This window comes from Paramisgurnus dabryanus, chromosome 20 (genome assembly GCF_030506205.2).
Source record: "Paramisgurnus dabryanus chromosome 20, PD_genome_1.1, whole genome shotgun sequence".
NCBI classification, from domain to species: domain Eukaryota; kingdom Metazoa; phylum Chordata; class Actinopteri; order Cypriniformes; family Cobitidae; genus Paramisgurnus; species Paramisgurnus dabryanus.
The window spans coordinates 28,162,480-28,184,052 of NC_133356.1; the positions used below are offsets into that span (position 1 = coordinate 28,162,480).

Consider the following 21,573-nt stretch of genomic DNA (forward strand, 5'->3'; position numbering starts at 1 on the left):
AATAATTACCACCATTGTTCACCGCTGACTGACATAATACATATAAAAAACAACGAATAATAATTAAAAATCAAACAAACTGTCATTTCGTGTGCTCTTGGGGGCCCCCTGGTGGCTATGGGTCGGCTCTGCATCAATACCAATGTTGTTACAGGAATCCGTAAAAACTGATGGCAAAGAGGTAGATTAGTACTTATTTTAACAAACATTGGGCAAACCTTAAAAGTTTTGTGCGTAGGGGCGCTTTAAAATGTTTTATCAATGCTGTCCTTCGATTTGCAGGTCACCATCAAGCATGTGGAGTTGGACAAGACTAAATTATTAGTTATGTAAGTCACCAAAGCTAAACAAGTACAGTTAAAACTAGCCATTACATAACTAAGATTAACTAAAATAGATATTAAAGGCTATAAGCACCAAAGAAAGTTGATCTGGAAAGACTATTTACCTTATTCACAACTATTAAAGCCATGTAAATGCAATACAATACATTTGTGACCCTGCCTGTGAACACCTAGCTAAAGCCATTTTCAGTGATTTATTGTTTTCTACATATGGCTAAATTCAAACTTTTAAGATCCTATAATCTCAATCCGATTCACAGACAGGCTCACGTTTATCAGAAAGAGTTGTCATCTTATACTTTGTTGACCACTTTTTTTCCAGCCTGTGACACTGATGCTAAAGTTTTTTTTTTTTGTAACACAATGTTTTGTTTACAGGAGCAAATTGTTGCATTCCATCAGAGGCCTTAATGAGGTTGCAATACTTGGCCAAGCCAGCAACCGTCTAGGCCTTAGGTGTGGTGCTCTATGAGATGGTGCACGGGTTTCCACCCTTTCCTAAAGGTCTGCAACGATTAGGCGTGGTTAGGATTACGGGACGCAGTTAAACCATGGGTAGGTGAAAGACAAAGAGATTACATTTTGTACATTTTACTCATTTGGCATTTTAGACAGTTTTATCTAAAGCAACTTACAGTTCATTCAAGGTTTATATTTTCCATCAGTATGTCTGCTCCTCTCACAATTCACTACCAACTGAGCTACAGGAACAATATCTGTTACAAGAACATGACAGACAGACAGTCAGCTCTTTTCTAAAACGTACAGATGCCCATAATCTGATTCGATGGTGCCTGTACATGAATCCAGATCAACGACTGACAATCGATCAGATCTTAGCACATCAATGGTTTAAATGCACCAGAACACAGGTGCCACGCCCATGCCAAAGGCTGGCAAACATTTTCTGCCAAAAGGTTCTGGTAAGACAGCACAATTTACTGTATTTTTTGAAAGCAGATCTTATTATAGACACATCAGACAATAATTTCTTGTATGTCGTTCTTCTCGTGTTGACTGATTCCTGTTTCTCTGTAATTGTTTTGTTTTATCTCTACCTTTTACATATCATATTAAGTCTATGAGCGTGTGTTTGATCCCTTTTCTACTCTGTGAATATGTAACCTCATACATTTTATTATTTTGTGTGTGTGTTTCAGAATTTTTCAATGTTGAATACGAGTATAAAACGAGTAAAGATTATTTTTTTGGGAGTGGTGCCTTTGGCAGGGTTTATAGAGGAACCTATAAAGCTGATGGGAAATTGGTACGGCACCCATACTTATTACAGACATTGTGCAAACCTTAAACATGTTGCGCTTTTCAATGTTTCATGTTCTCTTTCTCTTTGCAGGTCGACATCAAGCGTATAGAGCGATGTGAGCACAAAACAGTTATTTGTTATGTAAGTCATCAAAACTATTTTAACTAGACATAACATAACTAAGATGAACTGGACTAGACCGTAAAGGCTGAAGCACCAAAGAACAGTGATCTGGAAACCCTGTTGACCATATTCATACATTTTAAAGCCATTTAAATTTCATGCAATTAATTAAATGCAATAACAATACATTTGTGACCCTGAATGTTTTTGTGATATGCTGTTTTTTTTTTTTTTACAAAAAAAGCATCATACATTATGTTAAGAGCATTCGGTAAAAACATGATATTGACTGAGTAAAATCATGTCAAAGATTAAAATCAAACTTTGATGCAAACCTTTTCATGCTTTTTGACAGAATAGGTCACATTTATCAGATTTTCTACGTATGTAGGTGTCATCTAATACTTTGATCTTTTTTCAGCCTGGATATTCCACTTGTTACAGAGGTGGCACTCATGTTGAAGTTAAAAGAAGCTCCTGAATGCCCCTGAATGTTATAAGAATGATTGACTGGTATAAGCGACCTGATTACCTCACGCTTATGTAGACAAATGTCAAACCTTGCGTGATTATATAAAAAACAAGTGTCAAACTGCCAGAAGATCAAGCACGCAGCCTTATGCTTCAGTTAGTAAAAACAGTTAAACAATGCTTAAAGCACGGGGTGCTCACAGTAATATCCATTTTAAAAACATCATGATGGATAAAACCGGTTTAGAACTGAAGTTAATCGACTTTGGGATTGGTCATCTATCAACAACGCTGCATACAAATCCAAAGGACATAAAGGTGAGGTGGAGTTTTTTGATAACATAGTGGAGCATGGAAACTTGCTTTTAGTGACATAATGATCATGTGACCCTGTTACTTAATTACTCAGCACTATGTCTTGCTTACAGGAGCACCTGAGAAATACTCGGAGTTCATACACAGGGTCATGCCAAAAAAAAACGTCTTGGACGTTTTGGTTCTGTGCTAAATAAGATGCTGCACAGAAAAAAAAAACTTCTTTGGACCCCAATTATAAACCGCACTTTAACCACGAGTAAGTGAAAGACAAAAGATTGTATTTTATACATTTTACTCATTTGGTAGACATTTTTATCTAAACCAACTTACAGTGTATTCAAGGTTTATATTTTTCATCAGTATGTCTGCTCCTCTCCCACAACCTTTTGTGCTGTTAACACACCAACTGAGCTACAGGAACAATATCAAGAACATAATAGATCATTAAACAGACAGACAGAGAGAAATAACAACAATACAAGCAAAAAATCTCAATATGCCATGTCAATAAATGTCATAAGTATGTCGTGACTAACCAGCTCTTTTCTAAAACCTGATGTCCGTGATCTGCTTCAACAGTGCCTGAAGAAAAATGCACATCACCGATTTACAATCAAGCTGATCTTGGCACATGAGTGGTTTAAAATGGATGAGACCCGTCCAGTGGTGGCCAAGGCTACTTTAGGGAAACCGTAGTTCATTAAAATAAACATTTTAAAAGTTCCTCACATCTGATTTACAGTCTGTTAATGAAGGAAAAATCTCATGTTAACTGCAGTAACTTGCGTAAAAGTTGTTCAGGAAACTAAAATCCATGATAAACCTTAAACTTTTTTCAAATATCAGAGCTCAACACAAAGGATTTTGGGCAAAAAAAATAATTGCGTTAAAAGGAAATATGGATTCATCTTTGTTAGTCATTCAGGAGCAGCGAGTCATTTTCTCTTCTTTTGTTATTTAATACATTTTAGATTTCAACAGGTACTGTTTATTAGTTGTAGTATTTATTTGTTTATTATTATTTGTCTGTTTAAACCAAAAAGGTGCGAACATGAACTCCGTTAGGGAAAAACCTCTGTGCTGCACACAATACATGTCACGTTTTCAAGTTTTATGTGGCAGTCCAGTCCAACACAGTCAATCAAATCATCATACAGTAAAAAGATCATTAAAAACAAACATGCCGTTGAGTTTTGTTGTAAAAACAGTGCAGACAGATAAAGAAAGGCCAATTTACATGCCAGTATATAAGCAGACTTTATTCAGTCCACAGAAAGACAAATACTCTCCAGCCTCTGCCTGTGTTGAAATCATTATGCATTTGTATTGTACTTTAATATTCTCTTAATATTTGTTTTTAACAATGTGCTGCAAAAAAAATATATTAAATCAACATATACCAGTCAACATTTGAAGTGGTTCAAAACCATCATAAAAGTTTAATTAAAATCAGTACCCAATACCCATTCTTGTCTCTGTAACTGTTGACTATATATATTTTAAGTTACTTAAATAAAAAAATGAAGTTAAACAAATTCAACTTGTTTTTATAAGTTATGTCAACTTATCGCAAGGAAAAACATAAAATAGTAGGTTGAATTGACTTGAAGGTGTAAGGGGGTGAAATTTATATTTATCCCCCATCCATCTGTTTGGCCCAAATGGCGAAGTCCAAACCGCATGGGAAGGATTGATAGCGCGTTCGGTCTTTTCCGGAGCTTTGCAGATGACGTTTTGGCATTATGCAATTTTGTATAATTATTATCTGACTCCAAGATAATGTTAATATAAATCGGATTGAGAATTACTTTTAACAGTTACAGAATTTGGGTGGATGTTTGGTTATTCTTGTTTAGCCCTACTTGTTATTGCATCCGTTCATTCGGCTACTCATGTCGCTTTGGACTCACGCACCGGCCGTTTATTAATATTTAATAATCATGCGGGCCCACGATCACAACCGAATCAGGCTTGGTCGCTGCTAGAGGTTAGACCATATGTTCAGAAGGCGCCCTTTACGCGTGCTCATCTCTGAACATACTTTATTTAGTCCCCATAGAGGTGCAACTTAATTATTACAATATTTATTTCTAACCAGAGGCTCACGACCACTATCATAAAACAAACTGACCGTCTTCTCCAATGATAGCTTTGTATAATCGCGTCATAATTTAATATGCAACTTAGATAGATTAATATTGAAATAACCAGAGGCTGAGGCTCATCTGATTTAGAGTGGTCAGACAACATTTACTTGTTACTCTAAACAGGAAATTAGCCTCCACGCATCTAATTTAACTTAAACTAACGCCAAGTGCTAGTCGGATCTCCAAAATCCTCCGCTGATGTACTACTATGCCATCTAGTCTGGGATTTTGGTCCGTAATACTAGCCTGATTTTCAGACATTGCGGTAACAAGGATACATCGTAATTTACTAATCATGTCAATAACTTTCGTAGCAACACAGAATAATCCAAACACAATTTATTAACCAGGTAGGTAAAACATAATTCAGAAGCCAATTTACATTCCAATTCGAATACGAAAATCAATCGAAAACCCATTGCATACCTGGTAATGAGATGAAGATCTGGTTACAGATTCCTCAAAGTAAAATAACAATACATGATGCTGTGCAAGGACAGCATCATGGGGGTGCATTTCTCGATATTGAAAGTCCCGCCTAAATCTTCTACACATCTCCTTAAATAACCAGAGAACAAAGCATATAGGAATTTGGTACTGATTGGTTGTTGGTAAAACTAAGGGCTGTCCTTAATCTGTATACAGTGGGTGATTGGTTTATGCTTAGAAAGGGAGGTGTCTATCAACATTGAATGAAGTTTCACATATACTTTAACATTGAATTCTGTTGTTATATGAGTGAGACCTGTAACCACTTGCAATGAGACATTCCAATAGAAAACAAATAAGATACAGATTTTAGATTCTTTGTGCATGTAGCATTTCATATACAGTTTGCTTTTAGAGAAAATAATACAAATGTATGACACCCTAAAGGTGTGTCTTTGAAACCCAAATGTGTCTCAGTGGGAAGTCCACTGTGAATCGTGGAGAGAGGCTTTTCTCGCGCACTGACTTTGCCCCCATACAGTGTCCTTTGGGGAGGTGCTATCTTATTTAGGAAATTATCTTACAGCTCCGCCGCTTGATCATATCGGAGAACATAACAGTCCCGATGAGATCAACATACAGTAAGATGTTAGCTCTTGGTGGTGTCCAATCTCTGTAGTGTTCGTAGTGTTCAAGTTCAGTGTGTCAACCAAGGCCTGCGTGCTTTGTTCAATGAATGTCCCATTCTTTTGCGAAAAAACCACCTGTTTTTAGACGTTCTGTCCCTTTGAAGAAAGTTGTCACCTCTGAACGGTGATCTCCTCTGATTTCAGACATCGTCAGGTGGGGATCGTGTCATTGACAATACATCACTGTGTGAAACACCTGCACATCTTAAGGACCATTCATTGATTGAACATTGATCAATACTGATAGACTCAGCAACATTATCAAGAGATTCATAGGGTAAACCATAAATAAAATAAATAAAAAACATAGCACATGATACCTTGATGTGGAAAGTGCAAGTGGTACGGTCTCACCAGGTCAAATATATCTGATCTATAAAATTACCAATGTTCTTTCCCACTGTTGTATTTGGAGTTTAGTTGAATTTAAATGTACTTGGTCTCTGGATATTGAAGAAGAAGATGCAAAAGATCAGGTTAAAACAAGGCATAACATTGAGGTATGCATATTATAAAATAAAACCCAGAAAATAAAATGTTAAAATAACCTTGAGATATGCATGTTACAGATTGTATGAAAATAAAACCCAGGAATGGTTAAAATGATCTTCAGGTATGCATATTATAGATTGTATGAAAATAAACCCAGAAAATGTAAAAATAACCTTCTTCAGGTATGCATATTATAGATTGTATGAAAATAAAACCCAGAAAATGTAAAAATAACCTTCTTCAGGTATGCATATTGGGTCATGTGAAAATAAAAGAAAATAAAAACCAGAAAGTGTTAAATAACATTCAGGTATGCATATATTGGGTCATGTAAAAAAAATAACGGAACATGTTAAAGTAAAATTTGGTAATGCATCTCATAGGGTGTATCAATAAACGTGATAGTAAAATATTGCTACAATAGATTTAGGTATGGGCATGGTAGACCATATATAATAATAATAATAATAATAATAATAATAATAATAATAATAATAAGCACATAATGTTGTAATCATACCATGCACACATTTATAATGAATGTTGAGGGAACTCTGAATTTTCTAATATAAGCACCTTGTAGGCCTAAGATTAATTTAGAATATGTTCAGAACATGTTGAGTCCATGAGCACAATTGAAGATTCAGAATCTCATGTTAGATTTCTATATGTGCAGGTATGTGCCTATGTGTATATGCATCTGTATGTGAATGTGTATGTATAGTCCATATATTTGAAGATTTAGAATCTCAGATTTCAATGTGTTTGCGTGTATAAGTAGGTGTATGAGTGTAGAGATATGTGAATACTTATATAGGTGTGTATCTGATATGTCGGCTAAGTCACATTTGATATAAGGAGTTGAGATGTAAATGGTTTGATTGATTCTTGAAAATTGTTTGTGCTGTTGTTTAGTGATAAGTTGAGGATCAGGGCGCCAACTGGTCCTCACTTATGACAACAACAGTCAGATTATTGATTTGAGATTTAGACAGTAAGTTTGTTATTGCAATTAGAAACATAATCATCAAAGTGTGACTTTGCCATGTAAGTTTCTTATGAATGTTGTAGTTTTGGTAATATGGGTGTGAATGATATCACTTTAGCATATGTGTTAGATTAGATGTCTCTGTTGTGTAACAGGAGAATGTTGATTTTAAATGTAGTGTTAAGTTTGGAATATGTTGTGTGGTGTGTAGTGTTTATGTCTGGATAGTCTTTACGTCTATACCAGATGTGTTACGAGATTGTTTTAGTCAATGTGTGTGCTGTACAGTCAGTGTTTGTCTGAAAGATGGGTGGATTTTATCTCTAACAATTAGTGTTGCAAATTTTGAGGCCATGTCTATTCATGATGGTATAGTGTAGTGAGGTGTAAAATGGCCTTTGAATGTCTTCACACCCATCCTCAGTTTTCTAGATTGTTTTTTCTGCAGGGTTCGCTGTCTTTGATGTGGCCAGACATCTCTGGCCAGGATTTACAGCTTTCAACCTGATAAAAAGACAAACAGAGAAGCAATTTAGTTTTTAACCCTTTATGCAATTTGCATTAAGACATGCGGTACAATTTCTCCTTTTGGTGATCAGTCATTAGGGAATAGATGTACCATTGTCATATTATTTTGCAAATTTATTTTCAGAGATTAAATTAGCTTTACATCCTTTGGTCAGAGTTTTTATTTTTATTTTTTATTGACTACTGCTATTGCAGTGTAGTCCGACAGCATATTACTTTAAGCTGTGAAAGCATCTAAACCCTTGCTGTCTGCTGTGAGCATTCAAACTCCATTTCTGCTGGAGAACTTTTCCATAAGCTCAAGTGGCTTCATTTTAAGTTGCTCAGTTCAGTCAGACCTGTGGGCAATTCATCAGCTCATCACACCTTTGACTGCTTCAGATCTCTGACCCAAAAGGACTCTTTTGTTTGATGTGTTCAGCATTTATCATAGGTTTAGTTACCAAATGATTAAAATAGACCTCTGTATTGGATTAAAAAATGGGTTAGGGATTTCCAATGAAGGAGATTTGGTTCACTGTCATCACGAGTGTCATGTAATTTTTCAGTGTTAAAACATGGCAACACGTGACAGCGTGCTCCGCTCCTTGACACACTGTGTAGTGAACCAATTCTGTGAGTTTGGCCTGTGTAAGTTATTTCATATAGTATACATACATGTAATACACCACAATATTTACCATCTGAGGCCTGTTTGGCCATTATAATATAATGTATATTGCAACTTGAGTACAATGTAGATTACATTATATTAAAAATAGTATTAATTAAAAATACATTCATTACTGATCTCTTAAGGATTACCAGATTGATGTTTTTAGTTTGCAAGATGTTCCTTTATCAATGTATTTGAATGTGAAAAGGTTTCAAAGCCCTGGACAGACTGGTGTGAGGCACAGATGTTCAATGGTTCATGCTAATGTATTCCTCTTAAATACAAGTGTCTCTCTTTAAAACAATGTTCTCTCTTGAGAACAATTGATAGCCCGCTATCTGAGCGGGGGTTAAGCCCCTTTTGATCTCAGTTGGGTTTCTCACAGTGAGAGATAAGACCATTTGTGTTTTATTGGCCTGGAACAACATTACATTTTCTTGCAACAATTTTAAGTTTTGCTTAATTGTATCTCATTCATGGAGGAATACTGCATGATTTAGGAGTTATAATTGTAATATGACTTACTAATTCCATTCTATCCTCATTCAACCCAGAGTGATCTTTTAGAAGGCTCACTCACAACAACTCATTTAAATCATTTCCCTACTTGCTCCCTACTTGCTTAATGTCCAGCATTCAATTACACCTCTATGCATTGGGGATTTTTAAATCCAACAACACTGCCTTCAATCATTCATACATTTCCTTCATTCTCCAGCTTGATTACAATATTACCTTAATTCATCAAATATAGATTTTACACTGGTGTTTGCAGCATTTAAAAACCTTACTATCTGTGTGCTTCTCACATTTCAATTGTCCAAGTCCTCCTTTCACATGCAAACACATTCATTGCATTGTAGTTTAAATCATCCAACATCATTTTTCAATTGTTAAAAGTTATTTTGGCACTCTTTCCATGTTGTGCATTTACTGTCACAACATAAACAATTGTGTAGAATTTGGTGATTTAAATTTAGATTCTAGATGTTTTCCTTGTTTGAGGATCAGAGCAAATTTTGGATGATTTAACTCCAATTTAAGACAATCTTTTGTTTTCCGTAGGCATGTTAACAAAAGATCTTAACAGAGCAAAGCAATTCATTCTTCATTTAACATCACACAGCATTTCCTAATAATGTGGTTTCATTTCATTCTTAAAGGCCCCACCGGATTTGATTTCCAGTCTAACATTAGGTATATTTACAACCTATTTCATAAATGTGGGATGTTTAAAACATTCCCTTAAACATTTTTAAAAGGCAAAGAAAAGATTGGCTTACCACATCAGCTGAAGAAATAGAAGAAGATCAAACCTTTAGCTCCATGAAAAGACTCTTATTCTCCAGGGATCTAATCAGTCGTACTTTGTACATTTTGATAAGATTTTCTCACTGGTTGAATATCACGTCCCGGGAATCACCACTTTGTAAGGGGGTGAAATTTATATTTATCCCCCATCCATCTGTTTGGCCCAAATGGCGAAGTCCAAACCGCATGGGAAGGATTGATAGCGCGTTCGGTCTTTTCCGGAGCTTTGCAGATGACGTTTTGGCATTATGCAATTTTGTATAATTATTATCTGACTCCAAGATAATGTTAATATAAATCGGATTGAGAATTACTTTTAACAGTTACAGAATTTGGGTGGATGTTTGGTTATTCTTGTTTAGCCCTACTTGTTATTGCATCCGTTCATTCGGCTACTCATGTCGCTTTGGACTCACGCACCGGCCGTTTATTAATATTTAATAATCATGCGGGCCCACGATCACAACCGAATCAGGCTTGGTCGCTGCTAGAGGTTAGACCATATGTTCAGAAGGCGCCCTTTACGCGTGCTCATCTCTGAACATACTTTATTTAGTCCCCATAGAGGTGCAACTTAATTATTACAATATTTATTTCTAACCAGAGGCTCACGACCACTATCATAAAACAAACTGACCGTCTTCTCCAATGATAGCTTTGTATAATAATAAACTAACGCCAAGTGCTAGTCGGATCTCCAAAATCCTCCGCTGATGTACTACTATGCCATCTAGTCTGGGATTTTGGTCCGTAATACTAGCCTGATTTTCAGACATTGCGGTAACAAGGATACATCGTAATTTACTAATCATGTCAATAACTTTCGTAGCAACACAGAATAATCCAAACACAATTTATTAACCAGGTAGGTAAAACATAATTCAGAAGCCAATTTACATTCCAATTCGAATACGAAAATCAATCGAAAACCCATTGCATACCTGGTAATGAGATGAAGATCTGGTTACAGATTCCTCAAAGTAAAATAACAATACATGATGCTGTGCAAGGACAGCATCATGGGGGTGCATTTCTCAATATTGAAAGTCCCGCCTAAATCTTCTACACATCTCCTTAAATAACCAGAGAACAAAGCATATAGGAATTTGGTACTGATTGGTTGTTGGTAAAACTAAGGGCTGTCCTTAATCTGTATACAGTGGGTGATTGGTTTATGCTTAGAAAGGGAGGTGTCTATCAACATTGAATGAAGTTTCACATATACTTTAACATTGAATTCTGTTGTTATATGAGTGAGACCTGTAACCACTTGCAATGAGACATTCCAATAGAAAACAAATAAGATACAGATTTTAGATTCTTTGTGCATGTAGCATTTCATATACAGTTTGCTTTTAGAGAAAATAATACAAATGTATGACACCCTAAAGGTGTGTCTTTGAAACCCAAATGTGTCTCAGTGGGAAGTCCACTGTGAATCGTGGAGAGAGGCTTTTCTCGCGCACTCACTTTGCCCCCATACAGTGTCCTTTGGGGAGGTGCTATCTTATTTAGGAAATTATCTTACAAAGGAAAGTGTTTGATGCTACTCAGTGGCGTAGCGTCTGGGCATGCAGGGTATGCACGTGCAAATGGGCCCGGGCCAATAGGGGGCCCAGCCCTGGGCCCACCCCAGCTTTTAATTACATTTTTTTTTTCAATTTTATTTTTATTTGTGGCAGCAATAAATATATTTTTGTATGCATATCATGTGTAGTGATTTCTTATCTCTCCGTAATGTCTAGTTTCTCCGTCATTTCTTGTTTGCGTTTATTATTTTTTTTGCACTCAGCGGCTGCCATAGACTACTACGCCATCATTTTTTTAAATGACGCATCGCCGCGCCAAAAAAAAAAGAAAACACAGTGTGAGAGGTTACTATAGCAGCTATCTACATGAACATTAAGGATGGACGAATATAAACATAAAAGTGGGGCCTCCAAGAGAAGAGAAGGCGAGAAGTTAGTCACGAGTCAAAAACTACCCAAAACATTTTGTTTTTCTTTATTTAAATCTACCCTTTAAAGTAAAAAAGTAAAGTAAAAATATTTGACTACCTCATTAAAAGTTTATGTTGTTAACAGACCTGCGCGCCACAGTTAACAGTGCCAAAGGGAAAGGTTGGGGGGCTATGGCTTAAGGGGGCCCGTAATTTTTTTTGCATATGGGCCCGGGACTCACTTGCTATGCCACTGATGCTACTGAAAGCATCTATGTTATCCTTGCATGTATTTTGTGTTTTATGTTCTTCTAAAGTTTATCTACAGGTTGACAATGAGGGACTCTTTCCTTTCCAGCTATTTAAAATAAAGACAACTATTAAAATAATTGTTTCATCTATTTAATCCATACACAAGTTGATTCACACGTTGGGGGAGGGACAATTTGATATCTCCAGTTCTTTGCATGTTTTTGGCCTGTGGGAGGGAAACTGCTTTGAACCCCCGGTTTGAACCTTCATGCTTTGAGGCAACAGTGCTACCCACTGAGCACTTTCTGTATTTTAGGAAGTACATCGTCCAATAATGGAAGGTAGTAAAATATTAAACTTGTTAAGTACGCCTGCAGAAAATACTGATACGATCTCTTCCACCCTTCATACACAGCCAAAAACACGTTACACTTCCTTCAATAATGGCAACATTTCTTTATGAATTAAGACAAAATAATTACACAAATTATTAAAATTTATTTTTTAAAGATTTGTTTGATTATGTACAAAAACAACAAACAACCAGCCTACATAAATTGTAATAATATTTTTAACAGATTAATTAGATGGACATATGTGATGCTATTTTCGTGTTCTTCATGGATGAAAACATCCACTAAATTAAACGGCTGTAAAAATTTATCAGATTAATATTTTCTTACATTTTTTTGCACAATCTGATAATCAACCTCAGTAATCAGTGCTGAGTGGCAAAACGTTCAACAAAATGGCTGGTTTTCATAGTGGCTGCTGTGAAAACGCCAGTAAAACTGAATTTTGAAAATTGAATTTAGTTGGCCTTAACAGTGATCCTAACAACTTGCCAAACAACCAGTAGTCTGTGTACATTGGCATATGGACAGACATTGCTTTTCCTGACATATATGTTTGTCTTGTTAAACACTATTAAACTAGAACACAAGGCTCATCATAATGGATGTTTTTTATCGAAGGCTCCCTGACAAAATTTTGCAATTACACAGAATAAGAGTTTTCATTAATGTGTATTTCTTTATAGGATTTTTTATTCCAAAATTTTACATACCTGACATATGGCTACAGCTACTGATTTACTTCTCTTTTGAGTGGCAAAACATTCAACAAAATGGCTGGCTGTTCTAGCAGTGGCAGCGAAAATGTCCCTGTGACGTATGCACTTGATAGTGACCCTATAGCAACTTGTCAACCCACCTGTGGCATGAACAATCTATTTCCCTCTCCTTTTGGTGTTTCTTGGCAGTCTGTAAAACGATAGATTTGAATTCTTGTAAAATCTGTTAGTACAGACTACCGCACAACCGCTTTTTCCCATTTAGATGCGTTTTCCCCATGTTTTCGATGATTTCACACTGGACACAAATACTCCCGCTTCCTTTTGCCACTCGGTGGCCGTAACCGCAGTCATTTTCGCCAAAGGTGACGTCACGTGCATACCCTCTATGTAGATGTCCTACAAGATGGTGGAGCTTGATCGGTTTCCAGATCGTAGGATTTGGACTTAGGATTGAGGATACATGGATGCATATGCATGTGATGTCACCTTCAGCAAAAGTGACTACGGTTACACCCACTGAGTCATTCAACAGGGCGAGCTCCGGCGTGGTCATGTGGAAAACTGACGTCAATGCATACCCTCTTTGAAAAGCACCCCATCATCAATGACACCCTGTGTCATTTAGGCATACCAATATGGCCATTCAGTGGCCACTGTTACTTTAGGGTTATATGCACAAATCCAGTCATCAGTGCTCCATTTTGACTGTCACAACCATTGACTGTAAAAAAAAGACGACGCCCGTTCGCTCTCTTCCATTGGTAAAAAGTGAAGCCGCCAGTGTCCTGATACGGCACTGATATCTTGGGTCTTGAGTCTGCGCAGTAGCGATTTCGGTACCATTCCTGCGCAGAAGTGAGCATGAAGTTAAGCCACGAAATCAAGGCCCGACCCTCGCAGAATGCGCATATCACAGCTGTCAATCATGACGTGACAACGCCGTTTATCGCATTAAATAACTAACTAAAAACAAACATATTTAATTTTGTGTGGGGTTTATGACATATACTGGGACCAGTCACTGGGGGGCGTTTGAGACGCTTTGGCTTCACTTTTTTCAGGGTTTGTGCAGCACGCTCGGTCACAACATCAAGTAACGCAGCATGCTACAAGGCACTTCAGTGGACCTTTAATTCAATGACACATGCTCTGATGCTCTCAGCACCTGTTAAAGGCGTTCTAAGCGAATCTGTGTGTTGATTTTTGAAATGTGTTTTCAAACAAACTGAGCGTAGTTAACTCCTCCCCCTCCCTTCTGTGCTTTCATGAACGCGCCCAAACCCAACCCCCAAATCCTTCTTGGCGTTTATTGGTTAGAATACTTTGTTATGGTTTCTGGTGTAGGTTTGGCCAGTTTGTTATTATTGCAGTTTGTGGAGGCTGGGCTGTCTACAGAGATCGTGTTTTTTTTACAGTTTGATCAGCGGACAGGAAGCAAGCAGATAGTGAGGAGATGTTTGCTGTATGTAACAAAAAATGTTTTATGGTCTAAAATGCGTGAATTCACTTAGAGAACCTTTAAGTTTAAATCTTAAATCTGGAGACGCTTTGGATTTTATGTTTAGTAATTTAGTAAATCATTCAGATTAAACACTGCAACAGTCCAGTATAAACAAGAATACTCCGTTTTGATTTCATGTGTATTTTAACGTTGAAAGATGCTTGCCATACTGCTGTCTAGAAACTTCACTGCATGCTTTCTTACCATTGGCTGTTTCTTACATGCCTCCATGTCTGTAGAGGGCAGTAATGGGCTGCTGCATCCAAACATCAGTGCACGAGATAGAAATGAACTCGTACCTGTTCCACAGGAAGCAGCACTGACTGGACTACACTTAACTGTAGTGTACAACGGGCAGCAAAAACGACTTCAGGCTGGGCAACGATACGCTACCACGGAGAAGAAAACTCCATCCACCCAGGGGGAAAGTCGAGAAGGAGGCGAAGCCCTGCAACACGGGAGGTCAGTCAAAGCGGAGTTTTGGAGTTCGATCGCTGGTTTCTATTTGTTTTTAAACCGAGGCCGCACTGACAGCTAACGTTAGTTACAACATAAAACGTTATATGCTGCTAGTAACGCTTCGCGACTAACCAGTACGCTGCCGTTATACTGAACCAAGTAGATTCGCGCGGCAGGCACTTAAGATACGTTAATTACAAGCTTTCCTGGTTGTTGCGTCAAGTTGCTTGCTAGTTTTAGCGTTAACGCGCACTTGTTTGACTCAGCCCTGCGTGTCTGTCGTTTGACAAGCGAAAACACCGTGTCTCGATGCGGTTTCTGATGAAAGCGCAGACCGGGCTGGTGTTAGTCAAGCCTTCGGGAAGAATGAGTCAGACGCCCATCAAGCCTGACACACACAGCCCCGCTTTAGCATCGCTAGCTTGCTTAACAGTTACATTAGCTGGGGATGGACCTAAGTTACCTGCATTAACTGTAAAGCAAATAAATCGCTTTCTGACATTGGTTTGTGTGAGAGATTGACTGTTTGCTAACGTTAGCAAACAAAGGGGTCACGAGAGAAAACACGAGTTTGTTACAGGTCTTGCGTAATTTTACTTTTCTATTCAGTTTGCTTGCCCGCTACTTATTTCGTTAGACTGAAAGTTCACATCGTTAAGTAAACGGAAGTGATATTTTTGGGTGTCAAGTTTAACCAATAAGAGCAACGTGGATGTACATGAAGCTGTCACGACAACTTCAAAGGTGATAAAAGGTAACTTAATAATTTGGTGGTGCCTAGCAAATTCTGTGAAAAGCAAGTGTTTTAGCATGAAAAATTTGGTTTTATTATTTTTACGATTAGGTACCAATTCCAGCATTGGGTTTTAAAGTAGCCGGGATACGGAGTTTTTAATGTGCTGCCATATGTTTAAGTATGCATCTGGAGTAAGTTACTACATCTCCGTAATCGTAACAGAACCTGTCAGGTCGCATTGTCATAAATTGAGGGACTTTCATCATTTTGTCTAAAGTTAAATGAATATGAGGTAAAAGTGAAACACAAACTAAATTTGTTAACAATCCCTGATGTAACTATAAAGGCCTTTTTTCGCACCGTTTTTCTAATACACTTCGAGTTTCTCACAGAGAGTTAGTATTAATAAAGGTCTAAATAAGTAAAATTAACGTTGGGTGTGATCAACTGTGACCAATGCGGCTTATAATAACACTAAAATATCGCGAGAGCGATTCTAAAACTGGTTTTAGCGTTAGTTCTCGCGGTACTTCGATGTCATAGTCCGATCCCTGCAGAGGCAGGTTTTTCAGATAGATGTCGATAAAGAAGATACTTCAACATGTTTTAAACGAAACAGTAAGTTTGTTAGGAACTGTTTTTAGGTTTAAGTGTTATTAAAAGGGTATAACAAGGCAAGATAGATACGGTAGATACTTTATTTATCCCAGGAGGGAATCTCAAATATCCAGTAGCATAAGAAAAAAATCCAGTAGTATCAGTAGGTAATATCACAACAGGTAGGATAAAAAAATCAAGAAGTTTATTATTTTTGAATTTTAGTAGTGAATATCTGTCTAGTCATTCCAAGCTCTAGTTTTATTTGGAGTGGGGGGCCTTCAAATAATGTTGTGGGCAACTTGGGGTCCTTGAAGTGAAAAAGGTTGGGAACCACTGGTCTAAAGAAAAATCTGTTTTTTTTACTGACTTTCAGGTCGTATGTTGCTAATAGAATGAATTGGGGGTGTCTAACCATAGTTTTCGGTTCTGTTCTGATGACTTGGCCTTTTAAACAGTTTTTTTCACTCACTGCATAGAGCGTAGATGCCGAGGGAGAAGATCCCTGTCCCGGGAAAACAAGAAATTGCGCCTTTTCACACTGACTGAAAGTTTGGTTTATCCAAAAAGGTGCTAGGTTTGATTTAGCATGTCGGGATGGGATATTTATTTGTGGGGAGACGTTTTATCTCATGGGGTAAATTTACAGACAGACACAAATTAAGAAAATTATACAACTCATGAAAATTATTTGAACTGAAAAACTACAATTCCCATGCGCGTATTGAACCTAGGAGGCCGTTCTGTATTATTTTGAGAATTGTGGCTTCCCTAGTAAATGTTGCACGAATTGCACGTATGTGCAATTGTAATAAATAAATATTAAACAATAAAAATATTGAATATTTTAATGTTCTTTCTAGGACTTTCAGATTTCAACAGTTAAGTTATAATTGAGGAGCTCAGATGCAAAAGCCACCCACCTTAATAAAAATGTGATATTAAACAAAATACATTCGGCACGTATATACGTTCTTCAAATTTGCTTAATCGTGGCCAGAAATACAGCTTTGTTGGCAGAATCTATTAAGAGTCTGATAAAAAATGCAAATTTACAAGATGACATTCTAGTCGCACTTTGGGGGTTTTGCATCTGAGCTCTTGAATTACATTTAAAGGGACAGTAAGTAGGATTTAAAGTGTTTTATTAATCAAAATCAATGTATTTATTCATTAATATGTCCTCATTGGTGTCAAATGACCTCTGCCGATGATCTGACTTTTCTTTGTAAGCTTAGAATTTCTTCTCTTTATTTACATTGAGCGGGTAAGTCCAAGGAGGCTTCCATGTCATTCCGCATATTGATAAACTATAATAGCAGAGAGAGCCAAAAAGCACTTGCCTACCAAGGCGTTTCCATTCAGAACACGTGAACCATCTGAAACAGACAAGGAGATCATTGAGTACCTAACGGTTACCGTAGTTGCAACACGCATTTGGAAAAGCGAGGCGCTAGAGAGCACTATTCGTTTTAATGCAAAATACAATTTCACCGCTAGATGGGGGAAAATCCTACTTATTGTCCCTTTAATTGACCAATATTACGTCTATGCATGTCCAATAAAGCTTTTAATGAACAGATTAACATTTAATCTTAAAATGTGAAACGTAAATGGTAACTGGCCGTTGTAACATTCTGAACTCCTGGCACTGCCACTCACAATCAGGGACATAATTTGTAGATCTTAAACTTCAATTAATGCTTTGACCTTTTACGTTCTGTTTAGCGACCATGGTGGGTGAGCGCCGTAACGGCAACCTGCTGGTTCAGCTGGGCCCGAAGCAGCAGGCTTACCCAGAGGAGCTCATCCGTCAGAGGAGGACTCATGACGGCCAGACGGAGTACCTGATTCGCTGGAACCTGCTGGCTGTGGATGATAGCAGCAGCTCGGGTGGCAGCAATGAGGCGGGCGGTGGCAGCGGAAACAGTTCGGGTGTCGGCGGGTCTGGCGGGTCCACGTCAGGAGAAAGCAAGACCGAGAGCATCCTAATGTGGATGTCCACAGAGGATGTATATGCAAACTGCCCCACTCTGCTAGGAAAACGAATGGCAGACTCCCAAAGGACTCTGCTGGAGGAAGAAGAGCGACCCAGCGGACAGTTCCCCACCAACGTCACCTTCGATGAGGGCGAACTGTCGGACATGAAGGATGACGTAAAGAATCTTGTTCGGCGCGCGAGGAAGCAGATGGCCAAGAACAGCGACTTCGGTATAAGCATCACACATACCATTCATGTGTTGAGCGCCTATGCAAGCATCGGCTCTTTGGTAGGAGTCTTCAAGGAAACAGGCGCTCTTGACCTGCTTATGGAACTGCTTTGCAACAAAGAACGACAGACTAGACGCAGCGCTGGCAAGATGTTGCGGGCCTTGGCCTCTCATGATGCCGGTATGTTTTTTTATTCATGTAAAGCCTTAAATTGATCTCAGAACCATGCTCAGTCCTTTGTGTTAATAACCATATTTGGGGTTTCTTGCTTTCTAGGGTATTTTCCCAGACTATATAGTACCCCTAAAGTAACTTCCCTTGCTTGAAATCTTATGAAGAGTTTCGTCTATAGTGGAATAAAAGTTTTTGTTTACATCATATATGTGCTGTGTATAATAATTATGTATATATAAATACATACACATGCATGTATAATTTTAAGAAAATTATATATATTAATTATTTATATATATAATATAAATTATACATAAATATACAAATGTATATACACATGTAAACATTTCTTAAATATATATACATGCATGTGTGTGCATTTATCTATACAAAATTATTATACACAGTTCACACACACATATGACGTAAACAAAAACTTTATTATAAATGGGCAGTTATGGTTCTTCATTCTGATTGGTTGAAACGCGTTCTAAGCTGTGATAAAATACACCGGTAACCTCACGGTTCAGACCACATTACATAAGTATCACTGCGCCACTGACTGCGTATTGATTTATGAAAATAAACACCACAGTCTTAAATCATATTTTTAATTTGTCTACAATTGCACTATTAATGGCTATCCAGATAACTGTCAATAAATATTGTTGAGTCATCTCGTCGATAAAGAGAAAACGTTGTCTGAGGAGTTTATAAATCAAGTTCACACGTCCGCTATTATCCACTGGGTGGCGATCTTACCCAACTTAAACACTGACGCATTCACTGAAAACACCGTGTAGTACTGTTCATGGCTCCGTCTGAATCTGATCTCTTACTAAAGTTCTTCACAAAAATGGAATTATCTCCGCTTTTAATAAAAAAATTTGAGAGGTGATAAGAGATCAAATGAAGGTAGGATGAAATGTTTTTTTGTTTGTTTTTGTTTCAAAGCGGATGGTCTGTTCTTTCATTTGATATTTTATGTTTATATAAAGAAGATAATTTTCTGGAAGGCATTAAACTAAAACTGAGTGGCAAAAAAAAAAAAAACCGCTGACGGGGAAAGAGTTCAGCATGCTTCCAAGCATATTTGATCATCACTTCAACAGTTGCACGATATAAATGTTAATGTATAAATTAGATGAATGGTGATTTATAAAATAAACACCACAGTCTTAAATCATATTTTCATTGTGTCTTTGCTGTGTCTGTGTTGGTTGGGAACTGCGCTCTGTTTCAGTCACACTTGATTCTGAGGAACTACTTTGTTTGGCGGAAGAGTAATATTTGTACTAATATAATTACAACTTTTTTGGGTTTTGTTTTATAAAATCCCGCTAACGTTATGCATATGAAGTAACCGTTTTATAAACGCAATAAACCCCTCGAAGCGTTGGGTTACCAGTGCATTTTATAACAGCTAAGGGGGTTTAGGCACTCCGCTTTGCGTCGTGCCTAACAACGCCCCTTAGCTGTTATAAAATGCACTGGTAACCCACTGCTTCTCGGGGTTTATTGCTTTATTTTGCTAGAGATGAATTGCGAATAATCGTTAAGCATCCCTAATACAATACATTTTTTTTTCTCCAAATCATGCAGCCCTACTCGCATAATGTGGCACCAAGCGAAGCTTGATTGGTTGCTTTACATGACTGTCATATTTCCTCTTGGGTGGTCCTTGGCCATTCAAAGTGATCATGGTTCACAAACCTTCAGTAATCTAGCTAAGCTAGAATAGTTCTGCACCATGACAAAAGTTTATTATTTGCACGTGTCTTAGACCTTGTCAATTTAAATATTCAAGCAAAGATGTCAAAAATTAGCTAATTTGAAAATTAACTGCAATATGTTTCCGAAGCCTTTATGGAGTTTGTTGTGCTGTGGCATATGCAATTTGATCCCCAGAGCCACAGCTCATTTATGGTACAGAAAGGTATGTGTGTAACATGAATCGCAATGGCATGTCATCCAGTCAATGTGTCATCCGTTGGGATATATGTTAATGAGTTTGATTTCCAGCCAAGAGGTCAGTCTGAATTTTGATCCACTATTAGTCAAACATCTTTATTCTTTATATAAATTTGCAGGTCAGTGTTTAGCAAATTGCAGTAAAAAATAAGCACTACATTCCTTTGCTAGTAGCATTTGATTTTAGCATTCAGGTTATTATAATAGAAAGTGAAGTACAAACTTTAATTTTACCGTCTAAGTGTGGTTTCAGAAAAAAGCATTTGTTTGATAAGTGCAAACGGTGTGAAGCTCAGTTTTTAGCCAGTGTATCCTGTGAGATCTTGGGAATTGTGAGTCATCGTGAACCATCAATAAAGGGCTGTGTCACAAGGGGCTATTTGTCAGAGCGTTCATAGCATTGGCTATATGTCATCGGCAGGAGTTGGCAAACTATTGTGTAGAATGTGATGGGGTTGAACAAATAGTTTTAGAGCTAATGTAAGGTTGATCTTCGTTTTATTTTAATTTGAGCACCGTTCATTTAATATAACTTAAAGAGCATATAACACACAACATTTCTGCCAATCTAATGTTAATCTTGGTAGTATTTAATCCTTCATATGTCCAAAAAGAGTCTTTTGTGTTGTCAGATTTATAAAAAACAGAACAGCCTTTCCATTTATTTATTTATGTATTTATTTATTTTAAAAGAAGAAAGCGTACAGTGGCTTATAAATGCACAGGATTAGACGCTGAATAACCTTTGGAAAAATTCTGTCACTGCAACATCCCTAACCTCCCACCCCCCTAAAAACCAATCAAACCATAGATTGAAATTATATAAAACATTCACCTGCAGTTTATTTTGTCCACCATGATGGTTTTGCTCATGAACCTCATAAAAATAAGTCTACTAA

The 21,573-nt window shown here is 37.3% G+C and overlaps 2 protein-coding genes and 1 long non-coding RNA gene across 5 annotated transcripts in view; 2 read left to right on the forward strand and 1 right to left on the reverse strand.

Moving 5' to 3' along the window:
* Window positions 1-1,697: 1,697 nt before the first annotated feature.
* Window positions 1,698-2,770, forward strand: LOC135733120 (uncharacterized). Its single transcript, XR_010526898.2, has 3 exons — window positions 1,698-1,749; window positions 2,153-2,520; window positions 2,631-2,770. It is a non-coding gene; the product is annotated as an uncharacterized lncRNA (long non-coding RNA).
* Window positions 2,771-12,846: 10,076 nt separating this feature from the next.
* The window catches only part of dnph1 (2'-deoxynucleoside 5'-phosphate N-hydrolase 1), a 58,086-nt gene continuing 49,359 nt past the window's right edge, over window positions 12,847-21,573 (reverse strand). The window contains exon 5 of the mRNA XM_073812848.1: window positions 12,847-12,856. The gene's annotated coding sequence lies outside the window, so the exon portion shown is untranslated. The remainder of the gene's footprint in view (window positions 12,857-21,573) is intronic.
* The window catches only part of LOC135733075 (cullin-9), a 53,393-nt gene continuing 46,616 nt past the window's right edge, over window positions 14,797-21,573 (forward strand). For all 3 annotated transcript variants that reach the window (XM_065251393.2, XM_065251397.2, XM_065251404.2), the window contains exons 1-2: window positions 14,797-14,988; window positions 18,047-18,709. In XM_065251393.2, coding sequence (XP_065107465.1) covers window positions 18,052-18,709 — 658 coding nt within the window. In that variant the 5' untranslated portion in view covers window positions 14,797-14,988; window positions 18,047-18,051. The remainder of the gene's footprint in view (window positions 14,989-18,046; window positions 18,710-21,573) is intronic.